Below are 24,308 nucleotides of genomic sequence, written 5' to 3' on the forward strand. Positions count from 1 at the left end.
GAGGCGGCTTTATGAAAAATGCTACTGAGTTGCATTATGAGAAATGCAGGATCCAGTTTTTCATGTATTTCTTGGTCTCTGGTGTTCATTATTTTGTCAACGTTAGTTCCCCAACGTTATGGCAGTAAATGCTAAATTGCTAAAGTAGCATTCTAAAACACAATTTTGTCAAGAACAACTGGTGGATAGAGATAACTTTGTGATTCGTCCAGACAAATGCACATGGGTAGCATTTAGACGTAGAAATGTAGATTTAATCATTTTCAATAACATTCATTCTTTTGGCAGAAACTTTTTTATCTTTATGTAAAGTAGGTACTATCTGAGTGCCATTTATCAAGAATACCTCAGAAGAACTTGCTGTGAATGTTCCTGTAACCTCATCAGCTCTGACTGCAGATCCTGCAATATCAGAACAGACTTATTGTGTTGAATATCAGCCAAAATGCATTTTTTAAAGCCATGTAAAAAAAATATAAACACATTTCAACTTTCAATTTTTAATTGTCACATCTTCTGAAAATTATGAAGCTGGTTGTTATGCTTGATATCAGTGTATTCACATTTCATTTGAAATTGGATTCTTTTTGTGATTTCACATGATGTACTGTGGCCTTTCTAGCTTCCACATGTTTCCTACGCTATGTGACAATGCAACACATACCATAATCATGTTGTGATTCTCCACATGAGAGTTCTTCATCTTATCCGTTAGAATGTCTTTCTGTACAGGAACATTGAAAAGTAAAGTTAAAAGCCAAAATTAAAATTTGAACGGACAACTTTCTTCATTACTGTGACGGACCAACCTTTGTGATTTCTCTGTCTCTCAGTGTCAACATAACGAGGGTTTCCTCAAGTTCGGCCTGTGAACATTTGGTTGTTTAAAGCTCAGTAGTTAAAACTCATCATGGAGAGACAAACACATAACAAGTGTTTCAGTGATCTGTTCCTACCCTCAACTCAGCATTGACCTTCCTAAGTTTGTTGATGCCCTCTTCCCAACACGTCCTTTCAAATGTGAGTTTTTCATTCTGTGTGGACACAAGAAAAATGTTGTTGAATGAACTGAATCATTGTTTTTCGACAGCAAACGCATTAAGGTCTACATTACCTTGTCTTCAATCCTCCTGATGTGAACCTTCAGGCATTCAATCTCATTGCTCTGAAGACCAAAGAGATCTACTGTTAGTGTAAATAGTCACCATAATGAATGCATTAAACTTTCAAGGTTCAATGTTGAATGTACCAGTTTTGTGTAGCTGGTCTGGGAGCGAGTGGCTTTCTCCTGGGCCTCTTTAAACGCATGACGGGTCTCCTCCAGTTCCTCTGTCATGGATCTGACTCTCACTGCTGACCGCTGTGCACTGCACATACACATTAAAAACATTGTTTCAGTTATTTGGATGGACCCACTTCTACTCTCATTCAAAATAATATGAATAGAGTTTTAATCTGCTTTAACTTGCTAAATGAAAATAAATGCTAAATCTGCATTACCTGAACTGCTGTAGTGCAGTTTTCTATAACCAAAAAAATACCTTCACTAAACTAGTTAACTTTTGGTCTGACTCGTTAACAAATATTTTTCGATGTTTCCATGAATGAATGTTACAAATGAATAGATAAAAAATATAACAATAATATATATATTTTTATTAATCCAACATTATCTATGCTGCGCATTCCAATGATAAACCAAATAAAATAAATTATAATAAATTAGCTATGACAGTTGTACTTGAGTCCAAGTTTAAAATATCAGTATTACAGGCCCAGCCTAATTTTAATTTAATTTACAATAATTCTGTTGGGACTACTTCATCTGGTGGGTTTTGACCTCTGAACTCTGGGGTCAAAATTTCTGAAAATGGGCCTATTTCTTGCTCAGGCTTGAACTTGCTTCATCTTTATTTGAATCAGGTAGTTTTTAACATGTTTTTTTTAAACATTTTTTTAATATAAGTTTCTACCTTTGATAATGCTCCTGTTAACTGTGGCTACTAGCAGCAAAAAAGTAGATGCAAGTGAGGTGACATGATAGAAATGTGTCACCTTTCAAATTGGATTTAAGTTGTATTTTGGTCTGAATCTGCACCTGAGTCGCCTATTGAGTATGTGGGATCTAAGATTTGTACTATTTGATCATTAAACGTGTATTATTTTGTGACAGAAATATCACAGGATATAATGACATTAAATGAGATTATGATTTGCTTTGTGAGGATTTAGAATAACAGCATCATCTCACATACTATGACTGGAGTTAATCCCTCACCTGGCCACTTTTGCTCGCAGCTCAGTGATCTCCAGAGTGAGCTGCAGGTTCACGTCTTCACACTGAGCCACCGTCCTCAGCAGGCTGCTGTTCTGCTCGCTCAGCTTGTGGTGAGCGTGCTTCAGTTCAGCCACAGTGCCCAGCAGGTCTTTTCCATCACTGAAACCCAAACAAACGGTTAGTGGTGAAGAATGACAACACATTGATTACAAGAGGCAAACCCATGCTGTGATTAACGGAGCAAAATAACAAACCAGGAACATTGGGGGCTTTCTGATGAGGCTGCTTTGCTTTGAGAACTTGAGTAATCCAGTGCTGAAAGGAAATGGGGTTCAGTGAATTATTTTTAAAAAAAATTGGATTTAGACATTTCTGAAGATTTTGACCAAAATGGTGGCAGCCTACCATTTACTGGTCCTTTAGATGAATCTGACCAAGATACATCACTGCCATCCACATCAACGCTGAAAGACAGGGGGAGTCAGTGCGTTATTAATGAAAGGAGAGGGTTTCATGCAGATCATCTTTCCTTCTCTAATTTTGAGGGGAAAAAATCCACATTGAAACTATTGCTCCCTCAAAATCCCTGTTAAGTATTGAGATCTTGTGCTTTAGTAAAAATAGATATAAAACAGTACAAAAATACTTTCTATTCATTAGGTATACATACCATGTAATTTAAAAATATACCAGTACATGTCCTGCATTCACCATTCATGTGCTATTCAGTCTTTCATATATTATTTGACTGTTTTTAACAATGGATTTACATCAAAGAGTCATTCACTGTTGTCAAGGTGGAGTTTTAACCACTCAATATTCTGTTTAATCTATAGAAATACATCTTTATTGCTTTATTGCTTGGCTGCTTGGCTTTATTGCTTGGCTGCATTATTAATTATTACAGTTTCTATAAAAATGTGACACTGCAAATACTTTGTAGACATCTGGATTTGCAAATTAATTAAGGCAAAACAAACATCTGGTTATGATGTCTTTAAACACCAAATGAAACCCAGAATACTGGTGACCTGGAGTTTAATCTCACCTGTCCTGGCTGCACTGGGCGATCCACTCTCTCATGGTGACGTGGAAAGTCTCTCTGCTCACATGTGGGTCGTGACAGTCCGGGTCTAGCAGCCGTTGCAGGGCAGCCAGTCTGTCCTGCTCCGTACTCTGCGCTGTCATGGTCTTCAGGTACTGGACGATGGTGGAGGCCAACACCTCTCCTGAGGGCGAGAGAGAAGCAGGAATAAATAATTACTAATTACATTTTTTATGTGATTATTTTAATGTCCTGCTGAGCACAACATACAGTAAACCTGTGTACCTGAGTTGGATGTATTACATGCATTATACATGATGTCAAGGAGTTCATGTTCAGAGAATCCTCTTGGGTCATTCTTGTCCTCAAGCATGTCCATAGTCCCACTGCCGGGTGACTCCCACACTTCACGTGTAAAGATGGACAAAATTAGTCAGACACAGGAAGAGAGCAAGTTAATATACTGTAAATAGTGTATGTATTTGATGCTGTATAAAAGGGCAAAGTAACTGCAACGTGTACCATTGTTGCTGTCCGACATTGTGCTTGTTTCCTCCTGAGCCTCTGCACAGTCACGAATCTATATCACCTGATATTTAAATAAACATCAAATACATAATTTCCCCTGTTACACAGTCTCATGATGTACAGTAGAAATACAGACAAAAAGTAAACCACACATTAAAATGAACAAATATCTAGGATGTGAAGTGAAACATCTATGACATGAGTGACTCCTCTCCAGTTTGGACTGCTGTTAATGCTTACATGTACGCAGTGGGGTTACCCATCCTCTTATTTTCGTCCTACACTGAGGAAGAAAATGTGACATTAATTTGCTCTGATAGAAAATAATGACGGCAACACTATGCTCCAATTATAAGACATTTTATGAAACCACAAAAGCAATAATCCAATACTACTACTAGAAAAACATCCAGCAAATATACAGTGGAAATAGTGTTCCATTTAATGTTGTGTAAAATTAGGTGATCAAATATGTTTTTAGTCTTACTTCTCAGTCCTGGACAGTTCTTCTGGAAAAACAAAACAAAACAAACCCACCAACAATTGTAAAATGTTAAATAGGGAGCTTCATTTTCACCGTTATTTTTCCTGTCCTCCTCTGACATTAGTCGCACAAGACGTCCTCAAGATGCCCTTATGCTTTTTTTCTTCCGCTTCACATCAAAACCAGCTGACATCCTGCAGCCCCCTCTCCCACCCATAATTCCCCACCTCATTACACTTCTTTGCTGCCCTGCAGAGGTCTGTAACAATGATGCTGTAAATGGATTTCCATTTAAATTCACGAGTTTTTGCATATCAAATGCCAAGCATGTCCGTATATTGAACTTTAAATTCAGCAAATACAGGGGGGGGCTTTCCTTTGCCAGGAAGTGTGTGGTAAGGGACACGATCCTCAGTACATAAAAAAAAATGCAATGCAATTGAAACTGATGTTTTTTTCCAATCTTTTCGACATTTCATGACACATTCACTTCTTGTTTGTAAGCAAATTGATACCAAATCCCATTAGGTTTACTGAAAACCCACTAAAGGTGTTTCTGGAGATCTTTTTTTGTAAATTTTTGTTTGCTGTTATTATCATTGTGTACCAGCAGTGTAAAGCAACAAAGAACATTTACTCAAATACTGTACATGAGTTGACATTTGAGGTACTTGTACTTTCCTGCGGTATTTTATTTTTATGCCACTTCCTACTTCTACTCCACAACATTTCAGAAGGAAATAGGCTACTTACCCCACTGCCTTCATGAAAGATTACAACTTTAGTAACTGGTTAATTTATTAACTTAGGAGTTTGAAAAGCTTTTACAGTATGACGCTTTGTTACGAATTAAACTACCCAACAGTATATACAAGCACACAACGATTAGCTCATATGTTGATTAGTAGATTGACAGAAGGTTGAGGCAAATATTTTGTCATCGTCTTTAAAATTACTTCCGGCATTTTTCATTTAATTTCCCCCCAGAAAAAATTCACAATTCCAGCTTCCAGTCTTTATCCTTGACGAAAACTATCATTAGTTGCAGTCTTCTTTCAATATTATGCAAAATGGTCGTCGTGTGTTCAGCCCCCGGAGGAACCAAACCCGTGTGATGTCCATGAATCTGCCCGGACACATTTTCCAGTTGCTCTCTCGCTTTATTTGTTTCCTATCGGAAGCATGAAGTAGCAACCAATCAGACAACGGACAGGAGACAGTTTTGTTTTTTAATAACTCTAACTTCTGGTGGATTTGTCGTTGGCCAAGATGTCTCGCGGCTCTATTGAGATCCCTTTGCGGGACACGGATGAGGTAAGACTAATTTCTAGTCATTGTTTGAGGCGAATCTCGCCGTGCTAACGCTGCTAGCCTCCAATGCTAACGCTAGCTTGAATTAGCTACGGGTCTGTAGATCTCCTCGGCATGTGTGATACTGTAGATATCTGAAAGGTAAACACCGGTGATGCTCGGAGCAGACAGAGCAGACTTATTAACGCTACGAAACATCACATCTGTGTGCAGGACGTGTGAGATCTGACTGTGGTTCAAGTTATTGACATGGTTTTCTGTCACTAGTTTTCACTGGAGTGCTGCACATTCAATTCTCTCGTTAATCCCAGAGTCTGCCACCTGTGTGTTAAGTTACAGCAGCATCTCCACATATTTAAATTAATGAAGCGTCATAAGTGCTCACACGTCTGGATCTTAATTCATGTCACTATAATATACTGTTCGGCACAAAGGCTTTTAGGCACTAAAAGTTGTGAAGCTTAAAATACATGATGCAATGAATTGTTTCATTTATTAATTTACTTCCAAAAGAGTGCAGTAATCAAAGCAGCATTTGGAGTGAACCACACTTTGACTTTCAAGCTACAGTGATCTTTGAGGATTGTTCATTAAACCTGTGGCTTTATGTTTGGGGTCGTTGACGTGCTGCAGGATAAATGATAAATTCAACAATACTGAACAGCATAACCTTCATTAAGGTAGAAAGTATTGCAGCAGGACTGTTGTATTAGACTGAGTAGTTAAAGTGAAGTATGATATTATATGTTTCCTTTTGAAATCAATGGACAAAAATCTTAATACCTGATTACCAAGACAGGGGTGTCAGTTTACTCCCTGTGAAGTGTATACAAAACAAGACATTTTGTCATGTTGGTCTAAAGTGATCTATATATCCAGTAAATGCCATCAAACAGCCATGCAAATTGATTTGCAACATCACCAAGAGTGGCCTTTGAAGTTATCTTACGTGCTAAAAATAAATAAACCTAAATAATACACGTTTTCACATGATGATGCTTGATAACTTGTATAAACTGCACCCTGCAGGTTATCGAGCTTGACTTCGACCAGCTGCCAGAAGGAGATGAGGTCATCAGTATCCTGAAGCAGGAGCATACACAGCTGCACATATGGATCGCTTTGGCGGTGAGTCAGCGGAGCTGCTCCAGACTGTTTTCACATTTCTTATTGTAATTTAAGGATGCTGGCTTCATGAAGAAACTGAACACATGTCAAAGATGAGCTTTGTAAAGGAGTGTTTAAGTCTGCCTGTATGTCCTTTTTTCAGCTGGAGTACTACAAGCAGGGCAAAACAGAGGATTTTGTCAAGCTTTTGGAGGCAGCTCGTATCGATGGAAACCTCGACTACAGAGATCATGAGAAAGACCAGATGACCTGCCTGGACACGTTGGCAGCTTATTATGTCCAGCAAGCACGCAAAGAGAAAAACAAAGATGCCAAGAAAGAGCTCATCACGCAGGCCACGCTGCTGTATACTATGGCAGACAAGATCATCATGTATGATCAGGTAAGAAAAATGTCTTTCAGAGCAACGGATAATCAGCAGAGAACTGTCATCGCGCATGTACTTTTACATTTTAAGGAAACATAACATTCTCTTGTGTCAATCAGAACCATTTGTTGGGAAGAGCCTGTTTCTGCCTGCTGGAAGGAGACAAGATGGACCAAGCTGATGCTCAGTTCCACTTTGTCCTCAACCAGTCCACCAATAACATCCCTGCTTTGCTTGGCAAGTTCAATATAAAGGAGACTTAGATTGACTCTGACTTCTGTTATTGACTGAAATAATCACACAGATGTCATTCAACAGGTAAGGCTTGTATCTCCTTCAATAAAAAGGATTACAGAGGAGCACTGGCATACTACAAAAAGGCTCTACGTACAAACCCCGGCTGTCCAGGTAAAGAAGTTGCAAGTTAGTAATTGTGATTATTTGACTGCTATGATCATTTAAAAAATACTTCATTGCAAAACACACTGCAGAAACCCCTATTGAATGAAGTGAATAGAGGTAAACATACGGACTAGCGATTGATTATTTTCCTGCAAATCCAAATACTTCACTAAACTCTCTGAAAATGGTGCAAAATGACCAGTTAATGTTCCCAGAGCGTTCGCTTCAATATAAAAAAATACTTTTTTACTATTGTGGCACTTTTATTTGAAAAATGATATTTTTGATGTGGAGGGATTTTATTATGATCAGCTACTTGATTAATTGCTTCAGCTATAGACTAAATATTTCTGGATTGTATTTGTTTTTTTCTATCTAATACTACAGGTGATCATTTATTTCTCATACAAAGAGATGTGTTACACATGATTCTTAATCTGTCCCTTACCTTGTTGTGTGTCTGACCAGCGGAGGTACGGCTGGGGATGGGTCACTGTTTCGTCAAGCTCAGCAAACTGGAGAAGGCTCGTTTGGCTTTCGGTCGAGCCTTAGAGCTCAATTCAAAGTGCGTGGGAGCTCTTGTTGGCTTGGCTGTGCTTGAGCTCAACAGCAAGGAGGCCGACTCCATTAAGAACGGAGTGCAGCTCCTGTCGCGGGCCTACACCATCGACCCCAGCAACCCCATGGTGCTCAACCACCTTGCTAACCACTTCTTCTTCAAAAAGGTAATCACTAGTCTTTGAAATCCTGACACAAACCTTAAAACTTTGTCATTTAGCTCTTATTCATGCCCACATGGTTTATGCCTCCTCTCAGGATTACAGCAAAGTGCAGCATCTGGCCCTCCATGCGTTCCATAACACAGAAGTTGAAGCCATGCAGGCTGAAAGTTGCTACCAGTTGGCTCGCTCGTTTCACGTGCAGGTAAGATCCAGGCCGTCGCTGTGCCTGCGCACTGATTGTTTACTGTGTTAACAATTTACGTCTCTTAATATCTTTGCTTTTTTTTCTCCAGGAGGATTACGACCAAGCGTTTCAGTACTATTACCAGGCCACTCAGTTTGCCTCGTCCACCTTTGTGTTGCCCTTCTTTGGGTTGGGACAGATGTACGTGTATCGAAGAGACAAAGAAAATGCAGCACAGTGCTTTGAGAAGGTTTTAAAGGCCTACCCTAACAACTATGAAACTATGAAAATCCTGGGGTCTCTCTATGCAACATCCGACGATCAGGAAAAGAGAGACATCGCCAAAGTACGCATCCTCTGATTTATCGTATGTTTTGAGGTATTTGTTAAATTGTCATTTGAGGGTTATTTTTTTTTAACTTGGGTGTGTGTCACTGTTTGTGTTCTCCAGGGTCACTTGAAGAAGGTAACGGAGCAGTACCCAGATGATGTGGAGGCGTGGATCGAGCTTGCCCAGATCTTGGAGCAGACTGACATCCAAGGAGCACTGTCCGCTTACGGCACAGCCACACGCATCCTGCAGGAGAAGGTGCAGGCCGATGTTCCCCCTGAGATCCTCAACAACCTGGGGGCTCTTCACTTCAGACTGGGCAACCTGGGAGAGGCCAAGGTAGCTGACAACATACGGCCCTATGTCCTAAAAGAATTCACTCAGGAATTCAGTGACTAATATCTAATTTATAATGATAAATATAAATTAAACAGACGGCCCAATAAAAAACATTTCAATGTGATATTGAACACTGTATATTTAGCGTCATCACTAGTGCTTTTTCAAGGTTGGCGACTTGTCTTCTTTCCTATAGAAATATTTTCTGGCATCTCTGGAGCGGGCCAAGGCTGAGGGAGAGCATGACGAGCATTACTATAATGCCATTTCTGTCACCACCTCCTACAACCTGGCCCGTCTGTATGAGGCCATGTGTGAATTCCACGAAGCCGAGAAACTCTACAAAAACATCCTCCGAGAGCATCCTAACTATGTGGACTGTAAGGACGACATGGAGTTAAAGTTGTGAGACCGCGAAGTCTATAATGGTTTGTACTCTAAAATGTCATAAATGTTTTTCCTCGCAGGTTATTTGCGTCTTGGGGCGATGGCTCGTGACAAAGGAAACTTCTACGAAGCCTCTGACTGGTTCAAAGAAGCCCTGCAGATTAATCAGGTACTATGTTGTCTGCTTTTGTGTTATTGTTGGCTTGGCTTCCCTGCGCAGGTATGTGAATATTGTAACATTGATAGAGACATTCTGATGCAAAACTGTCATTATCGGATGTTTGGTGCAGGATCACCCAGACGCCTGGTCGCTGATAGGAAACCTTCACTTGGCCAAGCAGGAGTGGGGACCAGGCCAGAAGAAGTTTGAGCGTATTCTGAAGCAGCCGTCGACACAGAACGACACCTACTCCATGCTGGCTCTGGGCAACGTGTGGCTGCAGACGCTGCACCAGCCAACCAGAGACCGGGAAAAGGTGCAGACAACTTACATATAACAAATTGAAAGAGAGAAATGACAAAGTGCAGTTGGAAATGTTTTTGGAAAATATTGGGTACGGGTAACTTCTGGAGATCTTCTTTGGGGGCTGGCAGGAAAAGTTCCAGAAAATGTCCAGAGCAACAGTTGCACCCTCCCTCAAGTTGAGGAAAGTGTCCGGACTTCTCTGTATGTCTGAAAACATTGTGTTTGAAGGGGAACAAATGCGGTGTTTTTTTGTATTGACAGGAAAAGAGACACCAGGATCGAGCCCTCGCGATTTACAAACAAGTCCTGCGAAATGATGCCAAGAACCTCTACGCTGCCAATGGAATCGGTCTGCACAGCTTAATCATTTTCTATCATTTGTTTTTTTTTCTTTCCATTGTATGTTTATGACACATTAAAACGTGAAATTGTTTTGTCTAGGTGCCGTCCTTGCCCACAAAGGCTACTTCAGAGAGGCCCGTGATGTGTTTGCGCAGGTGAGGGAGGCCACCGCAGACATCAGTGACGTTTGGCTCAACCTGGCTCACATCTATGTCGAACAGAAGCAGTACATCAGCGCTGTGCAGATGGTGAGGGCCTCGTTTTTTGGAAAACCTTCTGAAAGGAATTGTCTTTGTTCGGTAAAGTAGAAGTATTTTAATCTTCTCCACAGTATGAGAACTGCCTGAAGAAGTTTTACAAATATCAGAACACTGAGGTGCTGCTGTACCTTGCGAGGGCACTCTTTAAATGTGGAAAACTCCAAGATTGCAAGCAGATGCTACTGAAGGTAACATGAAAGAAAGAAAGAAAAATAAATTATATTTTATTATGCAAAATGAGAGGATAACCTTGTCTTTGTCATACGTTTAATAAGGCCCGTCACGTGGCGCCCAGCGACACGGTGCTGATGTTCAATGTGGCCCTGGTGCTTCAGAGACTGGCCACTCTTGTGCTGAAAGATGAGAAGAGCAACTTGAAAGCTGTGCTCAGTGCTGTCAAAGAGCTGGAGCTGGCTCACAGGTATTGGCATAAGACTCAATTAAGACTACCAGCCTGATGCTCCTGGTTGTCCTCTGCCCAATCTCCTGCATCCTCAACCACCTCACCCTCCTCCTCCTTCTCCTCACACAGGTATTTCAGCTACCTCAGCAAAGCCGGAGACAAGATGAGGTTTGACCTCGCTCTTGCTGCGTCTGAGGCGAGGTCAGTATGACTTTATCCTTGTGTTATATTAGTTACAAATGTATCTCCAAAAGTAGTTTTGTATTGTCAGATACTGATTGCTACTGATAGATATATTTTCACTTATTTCTAAATTTAAATTACAGTGTTGGGCTTGTGTTGGTACTTTGTTCATTTATTGTGGGTTATAATCTCAGCGGGGGTATGGGTGTGTTGTGGCATTACAGGCAGTGCTCTGACCTGCTGAGTCAGGCTCAGTACCATGTGGCTAGAGCCAGAAAGCAGGATGAGGAGGAGAAGGAGCTTCGGGCCAAACAGGAGCAGGAGAGGGACCTGCTGCGCCAGCAGATGAAGAAAGAACAGGTAAATTTTTCTGCTAGCACCATGACTAGGTTTCTTGTTTTGCATGTGTAAACAGTGATGTGCTTCTCATTAATTGGTTGGCTTGTCGCCCCTCAAACCTGGTTAGGAGGACAAGCGGAGCAGAGTGGCAGAGGAACAGAAGAAGCTCCTCGAGCAGAGAGCTTTGTATGTGGAGAAGACCAAGAATCTGCTTACCTTCGCAGAAGGCTCGAAGGAAATGTCCAAAGACAAGAAGAAGGGAGGCGGCGGTGGAGGACGTGTGAGTGTTCGCTCTGATATCGGAGGCATTAGACTCTTAAATTGCATTGAATGCATTGTGGGTAACATACACATTTTTTTTTATCTCAAAGCGTAAGAAAGGTGACATTGATGAGTTTGTCAACGACGACTCTGATGAGGACCTGCCACTGAGGAAAAAGAAGAAGAGAAAGGGTGTAAGCGACAGCGAGCAGGAGGACGGGGAGGACGGGAAGAAGAAGAAGAGGAGGAGGTGAGTCTGCTGCGTTGAATACCAGATGTGGTTGATTTTGACTGCAGTATGTAGATTGTAGACACTGAGAACACTTTGTCCTGTGTTGCAGACCTGCTAAAACAGGCGGAGATGACGACAGTGATGATGAGGAAGGAGGATCATCCCGACCCAAGAAGCAGCGTAAACCCAAAGAACGCAAGAGGATCGAAAAGGTGCGTTTAGATCTTCCTTCATTGGGCTTTTTTGAAGATTGTAAATAAATAAATAAATTCAGGCCTAATGTCTAGCATTTTAACATCTTCATTTCCAGCACCAGCCAGAGCGTTTGCCACCATCTCTCAAAGGAAAGATCAAGTCTAAGGCGATAATCTCCTCCTCTGAGTCATCCTCCGATGAGGACGGACTGAAAATAGCTGAAGATAGGTAAATGCATTGTCCTCAAAGTCACGAGTCTACACTCAAGCAAACGGTAAATCAACAGAAAACTGATTGTTGCGCTTTCTTCCAGACACCAACGGGACAGCGGTTCGGGATCTGATGAGGGAGGCCACAGGAAGCGCATTGCATCTGACAGTGATTCGGATGGAGGAAGGAACCACTCCGGCAGCGAGGCGGGCAGCCCCCGGCGCTCTGTGGGCAGCCCTCAGCGCTCTGTGGGCAGCCCTCAGCGCTCTGCGGGGTCTGAGGACGACGACTCTGGCAGCGACCGCCCAGTGAAGAAGAGAAGGGTGCAGCGGCAGTCCGACTCGGAGCAGTCAGATAACGAGAGCAAGAGGAGTCAATCGGGATCAGACAACGAGTCCCGACGCGGTTCACCTGTTGCGGCGTCAGACCGAGGATCAGAAGTGGGATCGGACAACGAGGGCTCCCCACGCCGCTCCGACAACGGCTCTGAACCTGGAGGCTCTAACAACGACGACGACAGCGATTAAATCTCAAGACTTTTTCTACGTAAAAACTCTCCACATCTGCATAATTTCCTATTAGAAGCAGCGATTTCTGGCGATAAATGTAGTAATTAGCTTAGAAAAGTGAATTTTTGGGGGGGGCACAGCAGCCCATTTGTTATGTTTTACTGTAAATGTCTGTTCACAGATTTTGAGTTTTGTGGGAGATAAATCAAGATGTTTGAAGTGAACTAAAAGGTGTAAACATATATTTTCTATCTCAGCCCAGACACGTGCCAGCAGTGTCAAATAAAGAGGACAAAGAATTGTGTACGATGTGCAGTCATTCTGCTCCTGTCTTTCCAAGTTTTACCCAACAAAGTAACAATGATCTTTACCCATATCTTGTAATAATGTCTCAGACACTTAATCAAAAATCATAGCCACTGAGACCCTAACTCATTTGTCCTGTAACCAAACTGGAAGTGTGACACTAACAATGATATAACATTAATTTCAGTCTGCAACTACTTATTGAAAGTTGTAATAGATTTTTATTTATACTGCAATACAATTTAGTGACCAACATGAAGGCAGCACAAAACCACACTTAATGCAGTAAAACGTGAAAGTAATAAAAAGGGGCATCATGTTTGGCTTGGATTATTTTATTCTGTATGTGTGGATTAACTGTGTAGAAGACATAGGGTAGACGGTGACAATCGGAGACAAAATGACAATATATCCAAATGGAGAAAGAAAAGCAAAGCATGTAAGCCATTTGTTAAGTTTGCATTCACCCATTCATTCACAAAGACATAAGTGAAACAGAGATTTGGTGACAAACTAAAACATTTTAGTTTTCCTCCCAACATCTGCCACTAAGCGAGCATCTTATTTAACCCAGCTACCCTAAATATTTGGACCATGTTGAGAACAATGTGCTACATTTGTCGACTACATTTCAGGATGTCAGCGCAATTCCACCGCAAAACATCTATTTCAGAATCAAATGTAGTGAGTTAAGAATTGAAAGTTAATAAATGGCAAAACTACTTATGATTTTAATGAGCTTCAAGATAAATGTAGGAAAGTTGAAAACTACCAGGACAGGGATTTGAAAAAAAAAGAAAAAAAGAAAAGAAAATTCTTCAGGACAACAGGATGGACTGTTAACTTTATTCAACCTTGATCTGTAGTTGTACACTTAACATATTACTCTTAAAATTCTGGTGTCACTCCAAAACTTTTAAGTGTACACATACAGTACATTCTTTGTAATGTGAAGATAAAAAGACCAGTTAAAAACTTGACAAATATGGCAGACTATAAATGTCCACACATGGTGGTGAACAGCTAGTACAGGAAACTAAGCTTTGGCTGCCTCAGCGTAGAAACCGAGACGTTCAAGTATAGTCTGAGATCCGTTAGAGGTATATCCATATTAATTGATAAATTAAAAAAAGTGAAGGCCACACAGATTCATTCCTAACAGCACAACAGTTCCATACATTAAAAAAAACCTCTCGATTTATTTAACCTAATGTGGGTAGCTGAATTCATACTATGCAAATAAAAACAGGCCACTGTTGTTAAAAGTCATTAGATCCTGAAGATTTGGATTTGAGACAAAATGGTCTGCTTTTCAAGCACAGGAAACCCATTAGAATCAAGGGAGCCAAAACTCAAAAGTATATTTTACTATTGCAACGACTCAAGATGGGTGAGCAAAGTGCATCTAAAAACGGATAAACCAAAGCTGATAAAACACTGAGGAAAGTCTCTTTGCTGTACGTCAGAGCCTTTTCTCTTTAGTAAACTGTTTCGGCAGCACTTGGCGACTCCCGATAAAACGGTGTCAGGTTTTGTGTCAATGTTTTTTCCTGCACAACACTGCCTGCTGCAAAAGAAAACATGACCCAAGATGACTGAAATGTGTAAAAAAAAAACAAAAAAAAAAACTTCTGCTGCAGGACATCAAATACGAAAGAAAATTTAAGAGGAATTATAATTAGATGGTGACGCTGGCTGGATTTGTCAAATTATTTCATAGTGTAATGAATTGTAACAGTGGTTGAAAAATACAAAACAAGGAGAGGGAAGGAGTTCAGTTGAGACGGGGGAAGGGAACATGGAGACAAAAAAAAAATATTACAAAAGTAAAAAAAAAAAAATTAATTGCATCCTGATAACACATGGCTTTGGCCTGTTCCTTAGTATTCTTCATCCTCCGACTCCTCTTCTTCTGCGGTCTCCAGCCAGGTCAGCCACTGGTTCACCTGCGATGGAACAACAACATTAGCCACAACAAACTTTGGAGCAGCCTCAGACAATGTAAGACAAAGTACATTTGCGCAAAAACATTCTTGTAAAAACTTGATGACCAGAATAAAATGGATCATGTACCTGAAACAATGCTTTCCCCTTCCCTGGATACTCTTGGGTGACGTCTTCTTTCCATGAAAGGAAGGCTTCCTCTTCAATTATTTCCATGTCATAAAAGTTTACAAAGTAGCGCAGCAGCATGCCTAAAACAGGAGGGTAACCGTTACACTCGTGAAAACTTACATACCAGTGTCAGCAGACACCTCTTCACTTAAAACCAAAAACATCTGAGCTGCTACTTTAAACTATGAGCGTACGCACCTTTGGGGAAACCTTTAGCATTGCATTGGACTTGCAGGGCGTACAGTGCACCAACTTGCAAGTCGATGTGATCGTGCAGGAACTTTTGCATCACCGGCTTGAAAGACAGCATCAGCTGCTTCTCCTCGTCCAACTGTTCCTTGCTTGGCGATGAAAGCTGCTCTTCGTCGTCGTTGGGGTTGATCTCATACGCAATGTACTGCAAGAAGCTGGAAGACGATAAGACAGTCAATACCAGAAGTGACAAAACAAGTCGAGATCGGTTTCACCTGGTGCACTGCTGTACCTGGTTATGAGGATGTTGACAAAGCCTTTGTCAGTGTGTAGTTTAGCAGAGATGTTGTCCTTGATCCACTTGTAGATGGACTGTGGAGAGGGATCAACTTGGATCTGTTTCAGCAGCTCTTTTTCCAGTTTCATCAGGGGGAACAAGAAGCTGAGACCTTTGTCCTCCAGAATCTCCAGCATCCTGTCCTTGTTCTGATCAATTTCTACAGTAGTATATAAAACAAACCCATCAGTTGAAGCAAAGCTGATTGAGATTCACAGTCACATTCTTTGAAATGACCTTCTCAATACATAAAGAGTCTAATTAGTAACATTAGATCTTAACAAAGTCAGAGTGACTGGACATACCAGGCAGCATCTTCTGCATGTTGACTTTGCTCAGCTGGAAAAGGTCGGCCAGCCAGTCACGGTCCTTCAGTTTGACCATCTGCTGCAGGCAGAGCAGGAAAAGTGGGAAATGTGCACCGTTCTCCAGCTGATGGGCCAAATCTGCAAGGCTGACCAGATCAGCAACGATCGCATGTGCTGCAAACTGGGCCAGGTAAGACTTCACTAGTGGGACTTCTTCCTCGATCTTGGGACACTGGTCCAGAACACTCAGGAAGGCCTGTTTAAAAAAACAAAAAAAAAAACACAACAGCTTGTACTGAAAAACACCCCGACAGTGAAAACGTGAATATTCATTAACTTGAAAAATGTAATTATTAAAAAAAACAAAAAAACAAACAACTTAGACTTAAGGGGCTGAACACTGACCTGCATTAGGTTTTCACTAGTGACAAGGCCCTCAGTGGAAAGTGCATGGATCAGGGTGCTCGCTTGTTCTTTATCCTCGTCTGAACGGTCGAGGGAATGAACCACGATCTTGTTCAGCATCTCAGACAAAAAGTACTTGGGCGCTTTCATCTCCCTCACGGCGTTCACTGCCTCGTCGATGTTCTTGTTGTTCAGGTAGTCGGTTATCAGTGTCTCCTGAAAAGAAAAGGACCAGTCAGATTGAATGTGCTACACATTGTCTAGATAGGAAGTAAAGTGTGAACAGGGAGGAACTTACTGTCATTTTGTGCAACTCTTCCTTTGTAGGAGGAGCTTTCTTAACGGACTTTGAAGGTTTTTCTTGAATTGGAAGAGGATTGGTCTTCAAGCCAAGCTGTGGAGACTACACAAAGAAAGCATAAATTAGTGCACGTTTCCTGGGACCTTTACATACTATATCACTTGAATACATTTGTTTTAAAAGTAAAAATGTTACCTGTCCTAGTGGTAAACCTTGGGCATTTGAAGGGATCATAGTCATCTGTGGCTGCAGCTTCGGCACTTGTTTTTTATTTAAGATGAAAGACTGTGCCGGCCTCAGGCTTATCTGTAAGAGAGAAGGCAGCAGGTTTAGAACAATGCTACACTATTAAAGAGTAGTACTCCTCATCTTGACCAAAGGCCTTTAAAATAATCATAATGCTCCGGATTCAAATATATTCTTTGCTCATTAGAGGAAGTGGCTATACCTCATCAGCATTCAGTTTTCCTTTCTTGCTGAATCGTGAAGCCATGTCCTTGGACTGCATCTGCCCTGAGTGATTCTGTTTGTGGTTGAAAACGGGCGAATTCTGCCCCTTTTCAAAAAAAGATTTACAAGACGAGTTAGTAATTTTGGCCGTAACAAATTCTCCATGTCAAAAAAATCTGAATAACAATTACAATCTTGTATGTACCTGGTTTGGTTTTATGAAAGGCTTGCTTCCCGCTTCAAACTGAGGCTGGTGTGAACCATTGCTATTTCCAACATGGCCATTGAAGTGTGGGATTGTGCGGTGACGTCCCATGGTAGGGGAATAGTGGTCCTGAATGACACCTGGACCTGTACCAATGCCACTTCCTACCAAAATCAAGACAACATAAAACCACTGACAGATCGGAAACCAACCATCCTTAATTAATGTGTCAGGAAAGTAGTGTCAATCAAGAAACATACCAGGCATTTGTCCAAACATATCTGCCAGCCCACCAAGAGTTTCCCTGTCGAACTTGATCCTCGTTGGCAGGAAGGAAGAGTTCTCCATGAAGAACTCGTTCCTCATTCCATCAGTTGGCGGTGGAATAAAAACACCTAAATCCTGCAAAGACAAAATACGATTGTAAGGCTACAGGCAGACTATAGACAACTAAACCAGTACCCTGATATTATTGAGTGGCTTGTGATAAATGTACAGAAATACATATACAAAAATATATAGAATGCACATATTATGTACATCCCGAAATGGACTTGGAGGACTAACCTTTACTGCATCCTGACGAACTTGGTTGATCGTCTTTGGTCCGTTGTCAACATACGCCTTGCGAGGGACCCAGTTGTTGGCTCGCAGCTCCACCATGTTCTGCAGCAGGAAACGAATCCTCGCAGGAAGTTCCTTGTTGTTCGTTAAGGATCGCATGCGGCCATAGTACTGATCCATCAGAGACTGGGGGGAAAGGTTTTTTTCATTAATAAATGGAGCAAAGGGATTTTAAGACGAGACCATCATTTGGATGTTTCCCCCCATTCTCACCTTAGCCTTGTCATGATCGAGTTTAGGTCCCACCGTTTTCATTATCTGACAGAGGCATTCCAAATCTTCACACATATCCTTGAGTTGGACTCTCTTCCTCTTTTCCAAAAGCTTAAAAAAAGAAATAAGTAAGATTTAACACAATCCGATTTAATTTCTTTCACAGCTGTTGAGGTGAATTTGGACATTTAATTGTCAGCGTGCTTTCACAGTGGGAGCTTGGTCATATTATAATTACACAAGTGATACAAATGGGGTTTATGTTCACACCTAATCATGTCAATCTTATTCAACAAAACTTACTGTTTTGATGCACTTATGAAGGATAGATTCGTGGATAAGGCCGAGTTTGCCAAGTTCCCCGATAAATTTGATGTTGCCCAGCATCTTGATCTTTGCAATGGCGCGCTGCTCCTCTTCCTCGGAAGTGAGTGGGTTGTCATGTTTGTCAAAGACTACAGGGGGAAATAACATAATAAGGAACAATTGACCAAGACATTGGTAAATTTTCGCATGTTTTTTTAAACTCTAATCTTTATTTGTTTTTTGTACATATTACCAAACATTTGTTCAATCGACATTTGTATAATTTAACTGAAAACATCTTATTCACTCACGTTCAACATTTCTGGCACGGTTCTCAAACTCATCTTGAAGCTTGGAAATCAGAAGCCGTCGGAAGGTCTGTAAAAGAGAATTTGTTCAAATCCAGACATCTAGAATTCCTTACGTTCGAGTAAATAATATTCTAAACAAACTTACAGTATTCTGCTTTTGTGTTGCTTGACTTTCTGTTGATGGTTCTTCAAAGTTTGGTGCATCTTCAGCCAAGCGTCGACATAGTTGAGCATACAACTGGCTGTACTTGGGCTCTTCGAGGGCTTTGTCAACAATCTAAAGACAAAGAAACAATAAAAGAAACAATAAAAATGATGTGCCCAATTTAATAGGTTAAGGCAATTAACAGTTGAGCATAGTTAAATAGACTACTCACCAACAAGATGATTCCTTTGAGGACGTGTTTGGAATCTACACCCACATTGAGGAGCTCCAGACATAATTTGTCAAACTTCTCTGGAGTCAGCTTATTAAGTATGCTAATGCAAAAGGACAAATTGATAAAAAAAACGTCACACTAATGCCAATAATTCACCAACAGTCAGTCTCCAATGAATCATTAAGGCCCTAGATTACTATTTAAGTGAGACTAGATCATCTGTGTGCCTAAACTGAAAATGGATCTAAATGGAATCTTACCCTCTCACTTTCCTGAAGATTGCATCATTTTGCCCTTTCTCTTTGGGGGGGTTGGCATCTCGTCTAGTGTTTCGAGAAGGTATCCATCTCTGAACGCTAGAACCTGGGGTTTTCCCCAGGAACTCGCTGTAATGCACACAAAACATAGCTACCGTTAAAATACAGAAATATTAATCAAGAAAAGGTAAACAGATCCATGGTTTCAGTATGAGATGACATCAGCTGCTCTACTTTAACACACTCCTTGGATAGATATATAGATATATATATATATATACACACACACACACACTAAATTATCTTGAACAAATGTGGTTTTAGTGACGAAATCTATTTTAGAATCGGTGGTAATAACACGTTTGGGGCTATGAGCAGCTTAATTGCGGGATTCTTTCAAGCTTGTGTGAATTCATGCATCCGGACCAATGATCGAGATGCATCATAGGTCGGGAGACGCCCACAAACTGCTGATTGTGGGCGTCTATTCATTTCAAATTCACATTCACAAAACATGCTGCTTTCCAAAAGGTTGCTTACATGCTGTCAACTCTAATTTCAAAATATTAGAAATGGCCAAATTAAAGCAGTAACATTTTTTTTTTCAATTAAGCCGTCACATTTTTTTGATCATTTGATTAAGTGGGTCACAAATAATAAGAGGACTGGTGTCAATCCTAACTTTGTCTGGTTTTGTCAGAACAAAAGTCCACAACACTAACATGTTCACTTCAGTATTACAAGTGACAAAGAAGCAGCAAATCCTGCCATGTGAGAAGTTGAAACCTAAGAATGTGTTTAATGTTTTTCAATATTTTGCTTGAAAATAACTCAAACAATTAACTGATACACCAACATAGATGCTAATTATTCTTCTGTCGACCAGCTATATTAATTGACTTATAATTTCAGCTCTACACTGAATCAACTTGAACCACTGCCAAAGTGAGTTAAGGAAATTTCAAAAATAAAATCTAGAAAATGTCAATCGTCCAATTGAGAAGCCTAATCATCGAATCAGGAAACTACCGTCCAGTCAGGTTGTAGAGTCACATACCAGTATATTCAGAGGGTACAGGCAATTATTAGAGAGAGACCCAGGTGTGCTTAGATGAAATAACATATGTGGGGATGCAATTTAAGGCCAGTGAAGAGGCTTATGGATTTAATATCTATCTACCAAAGATAAGTGACCAAGTGTTCCAAGTGAAAGGAAAATTTGGAAAATCACCTGTTGCCGACAGTCTTGGGACAGTGCTGAGGTGCACCCCCACCTCCTCCCCCTACACTGCGATACCAAAAAAATAAAAATAAATAAGAAAAGGAAAACTGTTTTAACTCAGCATCTGAAAATGTGAGCCCAAGTGTTTGTGAGCTGATTGAGAGGATTGTTGGTGGCCCAGTGTGATTGTGTTTAATACCTGAAACGAGAAGGACCCCCTTTTGCAACGACACTCTCCACTTTGGCGGCTTGACTAAGTATATCTGAAAAGAATAAAGGTATAGGAGTGGGGCAGGAAAGAGGCTCCTGGAAGTAGACAAAGACATTCAACAACAGATTAGCAGACGGCGAACAGTGGTCAAATTAAACATTACATTGGACACAGCCAGTGCAAGTTAACTCAATTAAACCCAGGAAGTTAAAGACATTTTTACACCATGCAAAAGGTTATAATAGGTTATTATATAAGTGATCAATGTTTGAAAGATATGGGCAAAATTCCGCAGGGACCAATTTCTCTAAGCGAATTAGTTGAACAATTTTATTTCTCCCTCGCAGTTGCAGGTGAAAACAGAATGATAACAACCAGGAAACATTTGACCGGCGGCAGATAGCGGGCGGATAAATGGGTCAACCCTTTTAAAAATAACTTCAAAGTCCACGTGAATTTCACAAACACACCCGAGGCCTGGGAGCAGTGATGGAGATGGTTTCACATTTTTGGCCAAAATAACAAACTACAACGAACTACAATTGGAGTAACAGCACTGCGATGGGGCGGCTAAAGAAAAGACGAGTATTCGTGACATTTGAACATGATAACGGAAACGAATCGAGTGTTTCACTTCGACCGACTGTTCGATCGGCGGATTTTTGAAACAAATCGCCGAGCGCGTGAGCGGCAACACGTGCCCGTCAAAGTGAAGCGGCTAGCTTAGCAGACAGCGGCGGACATTGTGTGTCGACGTCTGTTTCCCAGTCGCGTTGCGCCTCTCGTCACGTTTACTCAACATTAAACTCCAATCGCTCTTCTCCCTCCTCCTCCTCCTCCTCCCTCTAACCCAAACGCCAAGGTTGAACCGAGTTACCTAAGCGTCCACCATCTCACCTAAACCTAACCTCGATCATGGAGGGTAGTCGTGAAAGGGGGCTACAGGAAACACTATTCGAGGGATAAGCCGATGTCGACACAGGACTGTGATCAAATGTGTGCTTTCCCCCCGATGTATCCAGAGCCATCGTGGTCGCTATATCATGTCCGCTTGATATTTTCCAGATACGTCCTGTATCACAAACACCTCCATTTGCTCGTAGCTGCGCGTGACCTACTTACAGTAACGGTCGCGTTAATTCAACAAAAGACACTTTTCGGGACCATCCGCGTATTTCTTGTTTTCCCATCGCCCACACGAATCGATATGACTTCGAACATTATAAAGGACCCCGGTGTATACCGAGGAAAAGAAACAGCTGATTTCATGGGGTCTTTGTTCAGACACCGGAAGTCCACACTGCGACGTCAGGATGGGTTTTTTTCTGTAGGCCGCTGGTAAGCTAACGGCTAACAGGCTGTAAACAGCTCTCACAAACCTGGTGTTTTTATTTTCTTTTACACGAAACAATTACGTCGGAGTGGAACGAGGGCAGGTGACGCAACATATTTTAAAACGTAGATTCGTATTTCGCCGCTTCGTAAATCAACCCGAAACAAACCACCTGCCCGGCCGGGCGGTTAGCTAACGTTAGCCCGGCACGGGGGAGAAAGGAAAAAAAAAACAGGGAAATGTCATACCTTTACAAAAGGAACGTCAGCTTTGTTGTCGTCTTGGTTAACCAAGAGAAAAAATAAAGATGACAGAGAAGAGAGCGGTGAGGAAAAAAAAGGGGGGTCGCGTTAAAACCCGTGAGGTTTTTTGCTTTAAAACATCAAAGATAACGACGACTCCGATGTGGCACCGACCGGCTTCGGAGGAGAAAGAATGTCGACTGGTCGCCTACGTCATGTGAGGCAGCGCTTTGTATGGCTGCTGCCTCGGACGTCATCATCCCGCCCCGCTGACGTCACCGACATTTTCGCAATTCAGACGAAAACCTGCAGTCGGATTTTGTCAGATGTGCTAAGACCTGATCACACAACACGAAACAGAGTTCATCCATTTTTTTTTTTTCCAAGCCACTTTCAATTCGCGCATCTTTGGCCGGATTGACCTTCTCAGGGGCCCGGGGCCTAAACGCCAGAGGGCTGCTCCGCAGAGGACATGATTAGATGGTTAACTGATTAGATGAAAGGAAATAAATTGGCATCAATTTTGATAATCTACAATCATCAGCTCATCAAATACAAGTGTTTGACAGTTTCTCGAGTTTTCTGTTCATGTAAACTGAACATTTTTGGTGTTGTTGGTCAGAAAACAGGGAATTTAAATGTGCACTTATGCTTCAGGGAGCAGTGATGGGATTTTCACTTCATTTTTTAATGTATTTTTTTATGAAGTCAACAGTGAGTTAATAAAGGTAATAACTGTCACGTGTAATGAAAACAGATACGACCCCCCATGGATGACTTGCCTCAATTAACATCTGTTTTTTTTCTTCTTTTCCTGGTGGAAATGGTTTTCCAAAGGAAGGAGTCCCCCACCATAACAGCACAAAACCAACTAACATGGCTGATTCCACCCTCATCCCGCCTGTTTTTGCCCACTACTGTTGAGTAATTTGAAAATATCGGGTACTTCATCAGTGGCAGACTCGGTTGTTTTTTCAAAAGTCGCTTTTCTCTGTGTCATGGTATAAACTCCGCCCATTATCAGATAATCGGTTTTGATTGGACCGGCAAAATGTCTGCCGGAGGAGGGAAATCACTTTCCAATGGAGGGGTTCCAGGCGCAGTCTGGCAGAGCAATGAAATGAGATCCCATAATTCATCTTGGTCCCCAGCTAAAATATTAATACTCCCCAGAGGATTATTATTTTGGTGACTATACCTGACCTTTCAAAAACAAACTGCAAACTTTCCATGAATTCTTCAGTGGGTATCTATTGTCCCAAAGTGGATGAATCCTAATGTCAATAGTGATAATCTGACCTTTCCTGGAGCACCACATTAGGACACAATGACAATCAGTTTCCCTTTTCTTTCCGAGCAGTCTTCAGGCTCTGTGTTCATTTGATGCAGTGTGCACTTTATGTCATGACCTCATTTTGTTTTCCTCAGGCCTCTGTTTACAGTGGAGTTGAAAGGGAGGGGCATAACAGTTTCACAAGAAGTTCTGGGCATTATGTTGAGAATATGACACGTATTCATGTTCACATTGGCTTGTTGAGATGAGTCACTTCCTCCATCTGCCAGTAAATGACTACAGGGATTGATAACACCCTTTTTGTGGCTAAGGTTTCACTGTGCCACCCATTGTGCAAGATAAGGGCATTTGGAACATCTGCTGTCATGATGATGAAAATAATGACGATAA

General features: G+C 41.3%; 3 protein-coding genes across 6 annotated transcripts in view; 1 reads left to right on the forward strand and 2 right to left on the reverse strand.

Annotated features, from left to right (window-relative positions):
- mrvi1 (murine retrovirus integration site 1 homolog) overlaps positions 1-5,398 on the reverse strand; it is a 29,144-nt gene extending 23,746 nt beyond the window's left edge. The window contains exons 1-15 of one of the 4 annotated variants that reach the window (XM_047331715.1): positions 5,089-5,398; positions 4,339-4,360; positions 4,092-4,134; positions 3,846-3,912; positions 3,609-3,728; positions 3,327-3,507; positions 2,684-2,742; positions 2,533-2,593; positions 2,279-2,437; positions 1,250-1,367; positions 1,115-1,165; positions 957-1,034; positions 810-866; positions 665-724; positions 347-402 (exon numbers count right to left, since the gene is read on the reverse strand). In XM_047331715.1, coding sequence (XP_047187671.1) covers positions 347-402; positions 665-724; positions 810-866; positions 957-1,034; positions 1,115-1,165; positions 1,250-1,367; positions 2,279-2,437; positions 2,533-2,593; positions 2,684-2,742; positions 3,327-3,507; positions 3,609-3,728; positions 3,846-3,864 — 1,019 coding nt within the window. In that variant the 5' untranslated portion in view covers positions 3,865-3,912; positions 4,092-4,134; positions 4,339-4,360; positions 5,089-5,398. Of the gene's footprint in view, positions 1-346; positions 403-664; positions 725-809; positions 867-956; positions 1,035-1,114; positions 1,166-1,249; positions 1,368-2,278; positions 2,438-2,532; positions 2,594-2,683; positions 2,743-3,326; positions 3,508-3,608; positions 3,729-3,845; positions 3,913-4,091; positions 4,517-5,088 lie in introns of those variants that run through there. The other 3 variants (XM_047331716.1, XM_035629528.2, XM_047331714.1) reach the window with 3 other exon arrangements.
- A 90-nt stretch (positions 5,399-5,488) lies between these two features.
- ctr9 (CTR9 homolog, Paf1/RNA polymerase II complex component) lies at positions 5,489-13,210 on the forward strand. The gene is made up of 23 exons (XM_035629529.2): positions 5,489-5,649; positions 6,676-6,774; positions 6,917-7,156; positions 7,261-7,378; positions 7,460-7,549; positions 8,012-8,268; positions 8,360-8,467; positions 8,559-8,795; positions 8,901-9,119; positions 9,316-9,499; positions 9,587-9,675; positions 9,797-9,982; positions 10,234-10,321; positions 10,414-10,562; positions 10,646-10,762; positions 10,850-10,995; positions 11,107-11,178; positions 11,385-11,520; positions 11,627-11,779; positions 11,871-12,010; positions 12,102-12,204; positions 12,303-12,415; positions 12,501-13,210. The coding sequence occupies exons 1-23, from the start codon at positions 5,605-5,607 to the stop codon at positions 12,922-12,924; spliced, it is 3,513 nt and encodes a 1,170-aa protein (XP_035485422.2). The 5' UTR covers positions 5,489-5,604; the 3' UTR covers positions 12,925-13,210.
- Positions 13,211-13,531: 321 nt separating this feature from the next.
- Positions 13,532-21,144, reverse strand: eif4g2a (eukaryotic translation initiation factor 4, gamma 2a). Its single transcript, XM_035629530.2, has 19 exons — positions 21,038-21,144; positions 19,620-19,745; positions 19,357-19,459; positions 19,125-19,256; positions 18,980-19,046; positions 18,666-18,817; positions 18,363-18,473; positions 18,093-18,275; positions 17,786-17,927; positions 17,526-17,689; positions 17,319-17,426; positions 17,066-17,176; positions 16,868-16,972; positions 16,570-16,785; positions 16,162-16,420; positions 15,812-16,016; positions 15,526-15,734; positions 15,286-15,407; positions 13,532-15,158 (listed from the first exon to the last, which is right to left on the reverse strand). The coding sequence occupies exons 6-19, from the start codon at positions 18,747-18,749 to the stop codon at positions 15,093-15,095; spliced, it is 2,085 nt and encodes a 694-aa protein (XP_035485423.1). The 5' UTR covers positions 18,750-18,817; positions 18,980-19,046; positions 19,125-19,256; positions 19,357-19,459; positions 19,620-19,745; positions 21,038-21,144; the 3' UTR covers positions 13,532-15,092.
- Between the last annotated feature and the right edge of the window lie 3,164 nt (positions 21,145-24,308).

The sequence above is a fragment of the Scophthalmus maximus genome, chromosome 4 (assembly GCF_022379125.1).
Source record: "Scophthalmus maximus strain ysfricsl-2021 chromosome 4, ASM2237912v1, whole genome shotgun sequence".
Lineage (NCBI taxonomy): Eukaryota > Metazoa > Chordata > Actinopteri > Pleuronectiformes > Scophthalmidae > Scophthalmus > Scophthalmus maximus.